Source organism: Raphanus sativus, chromosome 4 (assembly GCF_000801105.2).
Source record: "Raphanus sativus cultivar WK10039 chromosome 4, ASM80110v3, whole genome shotgun sequence".
Classification (NCBI taxonomy): Eukaryota; Viridiplantae; Streptophyta; class Magnoliopsida; order Brassicales; family Brassicaceae; genus Raphanus; species Raphanus sativus.
The window spans coordinates 27,892,424-27,903,105 of NC_079514.1; the positions used below are offsets into that span (position 1 = coordinate 27,892,424).

Sequence of the window (10,682 nt, forward strand, 5' to 3'; positions counted from 1 at the left end):
TTTCAGCTTCTGGTCAGCTCTCCTCTCAACTGGTTTCTCAATCCTAGGCTCAGCTCTCTGCAGATTCGTTGTTTTAACTTTTCTTTCAGCTTGTACATGAACCATTTCCATAGCTTTATCCACCATCTGTGCTTCAGCTGTTGCTACAACCAATTTCTCAACTTTCCCAAGCTCAGTCCCAAACACTAGCTTCTCAATCTCATCTACCTCTTTCTCATAATCACTCAGCTCAATCTTTGAAGAAGTAGTAGAGATGATAACATTGCAAGACTCCTTGGGATTCTTTTCTGGTTTTCCTGGTAGAGTTCCTTGTTGGCGATTGGAGTTGGAACTCATAGAGGCAAACTGATTCTCCAAAGCTTTGAACTTGTTGTTGAGCTCATTGTAGCTCCCATCAATCTTTGAGTGGATGTTCTTCAACTCATAACCAATTTGCTTCTCACTTCTTGACTGAGCTTCAAGTAGTTGCTTGAACATTAATTCCACACTTGTGTCTTGAGCCTGATGTTGAGAAGAACTTCCTTGGGCTTGAGTAGACTGGTTTCCTTTGTTGGAGAAACCAGGAGGAGGGTTTTGCTGAGGTTGATGGCTTCCTTGCTGGTTGTTCCTAGGCTGGTAATCACCTGATTGGTTGTTGGAATAAGGTCTTTGCTGGTAGTTGTTGTACTGAAAGTTGGGCTCCTTCTTGTACCAAGTACCATTGTTGTTGATGAAGCATAACTCCTCTTGACCTTCTAACCCATCCACTTCATTAACCACATGAGGTGTTTCTTGGTGTGGATTACCAACAAAGTTCATTTGTTCCTGTTTAGCCTTTTCTGAGATGAGAATATCCATCTTCTCTTGAAGAGATTTCATGTCTTTTCGTAGCTGCGGATCATCACCTCTGTTGGCTCTGTCATGCTCCCCACTGTAGACTGAGTCACTCTTCACCATGTTTTCAACCAGTGCCTCTGCTTCCTCTTCAGATCGACCTAAGAAGAATCCATTGCTTGCGGTGTCCAATCTTGCTCTGTACTCAGGTAGAGCTCCCCTGTAGAATGTACTCAACAAGTTTTCCTTAGTGAAACCATGGTGTGGACACTTAGCCTGGTAGTCATTGAATCTCTCCCATGCTTCACTAAAGCTCTCAAGGTTCTTCTGATGGAAAGAGGAAATTTCATTCCTTAACTTAGCTGTCCGGGAGGTGGAGAAGAACTTCTCTAAGAAAGCTCTCTTGCAGTCATCCCAAGTGTTGATGGAGTCACTTGGGAGAGTCCTCTCCCATTGGTGTGCTTTATCTCCGAAGGAAAAAGGGAACAACTTGAGCTTGAAGGCATCTTCAGAAACACCATTGATCTTGGACAAGCTACAATACTGATCAAACTTATACAAGTGATCATATGGATCTTCAGCAGCAAGGCCATGATACTTGTTGTTCTCTATGGTGTTGAGCAAGCCTGACTTGATCTCAAAGTTGTTGTTCTCCACAGGTGGTGCTCTGATTCCCAACCGATGACCATGAATGTGAGGGTGATCATAGGTTCCAATGGCGCGAGTTTGGCGCTGTGGGTGTTGTGGTCGAAGGTTGGCAGCTCCTTGACCATTTCCCTCTTGGGCAGCTCCCAAATGGATCTCTCCATCTTGATTCTGGTTCTGATGGTGAGCCATATCAAAACCCAATCTGTTGAAATGAGCCTGTTGCTCCTCTTCTCTCCTTCTTCTTGTATTCTCTCTTTCCAAAGCCCGGATATCTGGTAATAGAGGAGTGAGGTTTGTAGTCCCTCTACTTCTCAAGTTCATACACCTGAAATGAAAAAGAAAGAGGAAAAAGCAGAGCCAATATCACAATAACAATAAAAATGACTTAGTCTCAAGCAAATGACTAAATCCCAATGTCAAAATCACAATAGAACTTGGCAACGGCGCCAATTTGATAATAGGACTTTTCAGGTCCCTATCAAATGAAGTAGTATGTGAGATGTCGAACCAATCCTATGTGATTTCGATGCACTGAGAATACAAATCTATGCTTAATCTAAGTGCAAACAGGTTTTGAATGATGATGTGAACTAGAACTATGCTAAAATGCAATAAAGGAACAAGCTTTCAATCAATCTAGGACAATAGAACTCATGGGGCTGGGCATTTGACTTTAAGTGATTAAGATCCAATCTAAGGGTGGCAAACTTTCAATCAAAAGACTTCCTTAAGTCCAGAACACTAAAATAAGCAAGCTCTATGGTCAAGAAGAATGCTCATTTGCTTAATCAACTAGACATCAAAGGTCTTTGAGCCTAAAAGAACTAAGCAATCATTAGGGATGAGTCTATTAACTATCTAAACTCCCTTAACACAATGGTCTTTGTGTAAGGCAAGTTTAGAGCAAGCTCTACTTGGTTCAGACATTTCATCAAACACCTTGTGGGTGGGAAATGTCAAGAGCTCTAGATTAAAGAGGCCAACTTAAATCTAGCATTAAGAGTAGTAGACAAGCAAGAAAACAAGAGATCTAACACTAAACACCCTAGATCTTCACTTAATCATCCTAATCACCCTAGCCCATGAATCCAAAAGGTAACTACTCACTAATAGACATGAATAACCCAAAATCCATGGATGATTGAAGGTTAATCATGCTTAGTGGTCAAGATTAATCAATAAACACAAGAGATAGAGATGAAGAGAAACTAAAGATTGAATCTTTCACCAAAGTAGCAATGTGTTTAGAGAGAAAACAAGACATCCCTCAAAATTAGGTCTAAAGAGTATTTATAGAAGTCTAAAAACGAGCTGGGTCAACCCAACAAACCTGGGTCAACCCAATAAAAAAACAGTCTTTTTCGTCCGTAGCGACCTTGCATCCCGCTACAGTGGTCGCTACGTACGCTCGGGAGCCCTCCTAGCGACATGCTCTGGTCGCTACGGCTCTGGTCGCTACAGGGTTGATATGCCTCCAGTATATTGATCATAACTCCTTCAATACAGATCCAAATGACTTGAAACCACCTTCATTAGAAAGCTAACTCAATTTACTTTGTCTTCCCAAAATTTGAGCGTCAAAAGATATCTTTAAGGCCTTCATCCATGTTCATCTTTCACCCTTTTGACTCAAAACCCCTCAAATGTCTCCAAAATCACCAATAAGCATCTCCAATATCTGATAGAGACAAATGTATGCAATGCAACCTAAATGCACTCTAAATGCATGCAAAGGAACAATATAAGGACTAGAATGAAGCTTAAAAACATGTAAATACACAAGATATCAATTTCCCTTCTTGAATGATCTGAGTGATTGCCTTCCATTGCTCAGGAGTTAAGTCTGCAGTCGCTGCACCATGCGAACTAGTAGCATGAGCCATATGAGGAGCTCCACGGCCTCCTCCTCCTCCTCTGCTAGAACCGCGACTTCCTCTGTAGGAGCCACGTCCATCACCTCTTCCTCTTCTTTCCATCATCCATTCTGGATACCCAATTATCTGCCAGCAAGTATTCTTCTCATGACCCGTTCTCCCACAGTTAGAACAAGTATGATCTTTTCCTCTACCATTATTGGTCATCATGTTAGCATCAGGCTTGCTATCTCGTCATTGATCATCTTGTGGAGCTTCTCGGCGAGTAACAAACCCAATAGCATCTTGCTGCTGTACCTCCCTTGCTTTAGAAGCATTGAGGCGAGCTTCTTCTCTAATAACCTTGGCGTACACTTTACCAAGATCTGCAATCTCATCAGCTTCAATGATTGCAGTCACCACATTGCCAAATCTGGCCTCATCTAGTCCCATGATAAACTGATGCACACGTTCATCTTCACGTTCCTTCTCATAGGCAGATGCTGCTGAACAGGTACACGCAGGAGGAGGTCTGTACGTCTGAAGCTCTTCCCACATTACAGCCAACTTTCCATAATACTCAATGACAGCTTGACCATTCTGTCTACACGCTGCTAGTTGCACCATTAACTGATAGACTCGAACTTTGTTACCAACTGCAAAACGCTTCTGAAGATTCTCCCACAACTTGTGAGCATCGGTAATAAACGTCACAGTAGACCGTACTCTTGGCTCTATCGATGCGCGGATCCACCCCACTATCATAGAGTTTACACTTAGCCAGGACTCTAACTCCGGACCATCTTCGGTTGGCTTCACTAACGACCCATCAATGAAACCATACTTCTTCTTCGCACGAAGAGCGTTTGCCATCTCCATGGTCCATTCATTATAATTATCTCCCTTCAGATGAACGGAAGTAATCATAGCACCGGGATTGTCGGAGGAAAACAACTTTGGGTATGTGGGTTTTAGTTTTTTTTTTTTTTGCGTTTGATGTTTGGGCTTCGGCTTTGTAATTCGACTTTGTAATTGGGCTGGGCCCTTTGATCTTTGATATTAAAAACAAATCCTTGACGGAAAAAAAGACGATCACAAGCTATGACCAATAACGTAATGCAAGTATTGGAGGTAGATGATCACAAGCCATGGCCAATCTATCTAGAAAAAATGACAAAGCTGAATGAACATTTAACAATATCAAAAGATAAACACTTCCCTATGAAATATCAAAAGTGGGTCATTTGAAGTTTTTATTGGGAAAATGGACACCTAAGAGAGAGACAAAAAAATAATGGCCATTTGACCTTTTGACCCATAAACTTTGTATTTTTTACCTACAAACTTATAGATTTTGTTCATAAGACTTGCCTAATTTTAAAACCTTAAAACTTGTTTATACGTGCGACCTACCTCAAATTTTTTTTTGGTCAACAACCTCAATCTTTACTTACTCATCCATCCACGACGATGCAATCAGACCTCCGACAACAATGAAGCCACCGGAGCGTTCCCATCTGACTCCCCTCTCCCCCTTCTCTCCGTCGTCCGCTCTCTCATCTCCCACCACAAATTCTCCAACGCCAAATCTCTCCTCGTCACTACAAGAAAACAGGTCTTTAACGACTACGGGATTAGTTGTTAATTGGTCGTAAAAAGGGAATTACGACCAATGAACAACTAAAACCGATTGGTCGTAATCTGCTAGTCGTAATCACTAATTGGTTGGGCATTGGTCGTAAAGTTACGATTAAATATATTAGTCGTAAAAGAGTCGTACCTTTACGATTAAAGATATTGGTCGTAAAGCAGATGTAATAAATGTAGTCGTACACGAGTCGTAAGGCATTAGTCGTAAAGTAGATGTAATAAATGTAGTCGTAAGTGGGTCATAAATCATTAGCCGTAAAGTAGATGTTATATATTAGTTGTTAAGTAGTCGTAAAGTCTATTTTAATTAGAGGTAAATTAGTCGTAATATAACGACTAACTTACATCGAATCTGTAATTTTAGTAATTCGATTTTAAATATTAAAATTAGTTTTAATAATTCAATTTTACAAAAAAAAAAGATTTTTTGAAAAAATAAAATATTTTACGAATTTCATTTAAATTCATAAAAACATAATAATATAACATTCATAAATTCAAAGTTTTCAAAATACAAAATAATTAAAACCGAAAACTAAGCATTAAGATCATAAAAGAGCTCAGAACTCCTCTCCTCGGCACGCCGAGTCAAATCGTCCTGCTCTTCCGGAGTCGGGTTGGGGACGAAGGTCGGACGCAGGTTCTTCCACGATGCTGTAACCGACGGGTCGACGTTCGGAGTTGTCTCTAGAAGCATATCGAACATGTTTGCCATCGACTTAAACATCCCGTTGTGGTCGGCTAACTTCTGGTTCGCAGTTTCCAACTCCCTCCGGACCGAGGAGTCTTCTTCCCTTCGAGCAGCGTGTTCAGCTCTCGCCATGGGAACATCATTCACACTCCCGATCCCAATTATACGTCCCCTTCTCTTCGGAGCAACCTATATATAATTTATAAATAGATATTATTAGTACATATGTAAAATAAATATATGCATGTATATGACTTAAAAAGGTCGAATATTTTACCTGCTCGAAAATTCGGTCTTGTTCGATGGCCGAAAGCTGGACCGGTGGATCATCCGGGTTTTGTTGCGTCCGCTGAGTCTGGACCTCCTGAATCCGAGCTTCTACATCGTTGTAGATCTGCTCTGCTCGTGGATGTACGAATTGGCCATCAGCATGGGAGTGGGTCTCCTTGTAGAGTCGGCTGAGAGTCGGCGGCGCTCCTTCTTTGGCAGCCTATAATATTTAAAAACAACAACAATATATATTATATATATAATATATATATATATATATGTAATGAAAATTAAGAAAAAATCTAAAACTTACAATTTGCAATGCCCTTTTGGCATATGGAGTCTGTCCGGAAGTATGAGGTATTGGCAGGTTACCTTGAGCATCACGGGTTAGCCGGGCGGCCGAGCATTTGAGAGACCTTTGGACTGACTTAGGCAAAAGCCAATAAGCCTTCAAGCCAGTCCAAACGTCATTGCTGAGGTACGTTTGTTTTGCATCATCCCCGATATACTTCCACTTCTCCTTCCAGTCGCCAACAATGTTTTTGAGACGGTGCATAGCCTTGTTGTTGAACGCTTTCTTCACCGTCTCATTGATCCCAGTGGACCAATGCCATTTTTGCTACAAAAAATAATGAAAAATATTAATTAGCCAAATTATTTAAAATTTTAAACATAAATAAATAAATTTAATTTAAAACTAACCGCGAAGCACTTGAACCAAGTAATGCGAACGTGGTTCGGTGTAAGAGTCCAATTAGGATGGGCAATCCGAAAGTTTCCTCTGATGATGTCCCCAACGCTCTGGCCCACATCATTGTCCGCTTTAAACCTAAAAAATTTTAAAGAATTTATATATATAATTAAATATTAAAGGTAAATTTTAAAATAATTTAAAATTAATTATATACCAAGTCGTGCCGGGTCGTAGATATGGATCGAGGACGGGTAAACCTTCTCGTCCTGGCATCCTGAGAATGTCTTCCACAGAATATCTTGCATAAGGTGCATCCGGTGGCACCATCAAATCTGGATGAAGACCAGGAACTGCAGGAGCCTCCTCTGGAGGCTCGTATGGAACCTGCTCTGGAGCCGGCTGTGCCGGCTGTGGAGGTTGTTGTGGATGTTGTGGCTGCTGATCATGAGGCTGCTGATCATGAGGCTGCTGATGATCACGACCCTCCTCATAAGTAAAGTATGTAGTCGGGTCGACGTACGGCTGCGGATAGTATGCATGTGGATCGTATGGCGCCTGCGGCACATACGGGACGCTAGGAATTTGGCTTTCGGGGACAGTTTCGGGGGTGCGGGAGGTAGAAGCTGATGGATCCGTCTGGCCGAGAAAGGTACTCCCGTAAGAAGTCCTCCCGCCACGGTTTCTAAGTCTCTTTCTACCGCTAGTAGCCATATAAGATCGTCAATCTGAAAAAAATTAAAAATTAAAAATTAAAAACAATTCAAATAATTAAATTAAAAAATTATAAACACATTTTAATATCATCCTAACTAATTCCAAACTTAATCTAATAACCTAACTAAATTCCAAACCTAATCTAATCACCTAACTAATTAACCATCTATAACTAAAACAAAAAAAAAATTACCTAGAGAGGGAGAAGCTCTGAGGTTGTAAGAGAGAGGGGAGTGAGAATGGAATGAGCAACGAAATGGCTTCGCGGTGAGAAGTTTATATAGAGATTTGGTTGTGGTCGTACATTGGTCGTACAATTACGACTAAAGAGGGACCAATAGTGGTACATTAGTCGTAATTGTACGACTAATTAAGGGCTAAATCAACTGTAGTCGTACACGGGTCGTACAGTTACGACTAAAGAGGGACCAAGGGTGGTACATTAGTCGTAATTTTACGACTAATTAAGGACTAAATAAACAGTAGTCGTACACGGGTTGTACTGTTACGACCACTTTGGGACCAATGTTTATTAGAAAAAAATTCGAAGAGGTTTATCAAAAATTATGATAAACCTCTATTACCAATTTTACATAAATTATGAAAAAAAAAGAGAAGAAAGATACTGGAATCACAAGTAGAAATGACGAAACATAAGGAATTGTCTATTTCTACTTATGTTTCCATATCTTTATTCTCTTTTTTTTCTAAAATTTGTATATATGGAACAAATTTGTCTATTTTCATGTGAACAAATTTTTAAAGTCTACAAAAAATAAGGAAGAGAAAAGAGATGGAATCACAAGAGAAAATAGAATCAACATAACGAATAGATAACCGAATTCTATTTCCACTTATGATCCCAAATCTCTTTTCACTTCCTTTTTTTTTAAGATTTGTAAATTTTGTTTATAATATGAGATGGTAAGAAGGGAGTATATATAGGGGCGCATTTGACATTTGAGTCGTACGTTGGTCGTAATTTTACGACCAATGTGGGTCTAATGGTCAACTTAGTCGTACATGGGTCGTAAATGTACAACTACTTTAGGACTACTGGGTAACGTAGTCGTACATGAGTCGTACTAACGACTAATTAGCTTCGTTATACCCTAAACCCGAAACCCCAAACCCTCAAACATCATAGTGTCGTAAAGTGGTCGTACTTAAGCCCTAAAACCTAAACCCTAAACCCTAAACCCTAAACCCTAAACCCTAAACTCATAGATAAACATCATAAGTTTAATACTCTTTCATACTCCAAAAATCATATATATATAATTATCATAACATTACAATATAAAGTTAAACACAAACGTTCTAACATAATGGAAAAAAAAATGTTCTAACATAATGGAACTTGACACTCGTCATCAGAAACATCATCCGCTTCATCATTTTCTTCAAATTCATCTTCATTTGCTTCATTCGTTGCATCGTCTGGAAGTTCTTCGTATCCCGGATTATGCGGATCAATAAGTAAGATATCATCTTCTACTTGTTCGGGTACTTCAACTTCATTTACTGCATCTTCTTGTAATGGCGGTGGGTCATCATTCACAACTCTGCCCCGAGGTGTAACTTTTATAGCGGCTAACCAAGATATTCTTGATTGTCTGATCTTCGGGTATGGAACAAAACAAACCTGATCTGCTTGAGAAGCCAATATGTAGGGTTCAAATTTGTTGTACCTCCGTGAAGCATTTATATCAACAACACCAAACTTGCTATATCGAACACCTCTATTGACTGTGGGGTCAAACCAATCACATTTGAAGAGCACGCATTTCAGCTTCACTACACCGGGGAACTCCACTTCGATGATCTCTTTTAAGATTCCATAGAAATCTGTTTCACCTTTCACACATACTCCATAGTTCATTGTTGCTCGTCGACTTCCATATTCGTAAGTGTGAAAAGTGTATCCTCTTGTGAAATACATAGATGCAATGGTGACCTTACCGACCGGACCTTGTATCAATTCGTGAAACCATTGAGGATAAAATTGATCATCATAATCAACCTGGAACATCAACATTTATTTGTATAAAGACTTAACCAATCATATAATTAATTTTCATGTTAATTAATTAGATACACGACGTACCTGCGTTTTTAACCATTTCACAAAGTGTTGGTCTTTCCTTTTGTTGAGATCAGCAGTTGATATTCCTGGTATAGCTTCTTCGACTTGGGCAACAAAATCGCTGTTTTAAAAGAAAATTATCATTAAGTGTTATATATGTGTGGTAAAATTTAACAGAAATAATAATTTCAATTACCTTTCAAATGATTCAATCTCCTCGCAGTTAAGAAGTATATATGTGTGGGCACTATGTGCGTCTTCAGAACTTGACCACCAAACTTCTTTTAGTTTTCCACCAAGCCGTCCAATCTGAGTAAATATGTCTGGAACATCTTCAACAATATATGTCGGCATAACACCACCATCATCATATCTGCTCGTATTCTTTTTTTTGGTCCGGACTTGTGACGCAAAGTAGTAGGACGTAAAGTGAGATGTTTCCTCATTCAAACTCCCAGCAACTATTGAACCTTCCACCCTTGCCAGATTTTTTGCTTTGCCTTTCAAATATTTCATAGCTCGTTCGTAAGGATACATCCATCCATTATGAACAGGTCCACGTAGCATTGCCTCATACGGAAGGTGGATAACCAGATGTTCCATGACGTCAAAAAAGGACGGAGGAAAATTTTTCTCCAAATTACACATCAAGATCCGGATATTCGCATCAAGTTGTGTGATGACGTCTACAGTTAAGGTGCGTGCACTAAGATCTCTGAAAAAAGCTCCGATGCCTACACATAATTTACAATCATAAGTTTTTTCCAACAAGAAGAAATAATAACTTTAATTATTTGTTACCTGCAAGTGCTTCGTGAACCTCTTTTGGAACCAACTCCGCAAGTGCAAATGGCAGAAGTCGTTGCATAAAAACATGACAGTCATGACTCTTCATTCCTGAAAACTTTTGTCCCTGATGATCAACACATCTTGATAGATTTGAAACATATCCATCAGAAAACTTCACATCTGACGCCACCCACTTGAACAACGCAGCTTTTGCTTGTGCTGACAATCTGAAAATGGGAACTGGAATTCTCCCATCGTTCATAATATGCAGTTCAATCCGAGAACATAATGCAGGTAAATCCAACCTTGAGTTCTTGTTATCTTTTGTCTTCCCAGGGACGTTCAACAACGTATTCATGATGTTGTCAAAGAAGTTCTTCTCTATATGCATCACGTCCAGATTGTGGCGCAGCAGCAGATCTTTCCAATATGGAAGTTCCCAAAATATACTCTTCTTGTGCCAATTATGCT

The 10,682-nt window shown here is 39.7% G+C and overlaps 1 protein-coding gene and 1 non-coding gene across 2 annotated transcripts; one reads left to right on the top strand and one right to left on the bottom strand.

The window, feature by feature from the left end:
• The first annotated feature begins 1,066 nt into the window (after window positions 1-1,066).
• On the top strand, window positions 1,067-1,173 carry LOC130512107 (small nucleolar RNA R71). The gene has a single exon (XR_008945668.1). It is a non-coding gene; the product is annotated as a small nucleolar RNA R71 (small nucleolar RNA).
• Window positions 1,174-8,974: 7,801 nt separating this feature from the next.
• Window positions 8,975-10,055, bottom strand: LOC130510988 (uncharacterized). The gene is made up of 2 exons (XM_057007760.1): window positions 9,619-10,055; window positions 8,975-9,543 (listed from the first exon to the last, which is right to left on the bottom strand). The coding sequence occupies exons 1-2, from the start codon at window positions 10,023-10,025 to the stop codon at window positions 9,423-9,425; spliced, it is 528 nt and encodes a 175-aa protein (XP_056863740.1). The 5' UTR covers window positions 10,026-10,055; the 3' UTR covers window positions 8,975-9,422.
• Between the last annotated feature and the right edge of the window lie 627 nt (window positions 10,056-10,682).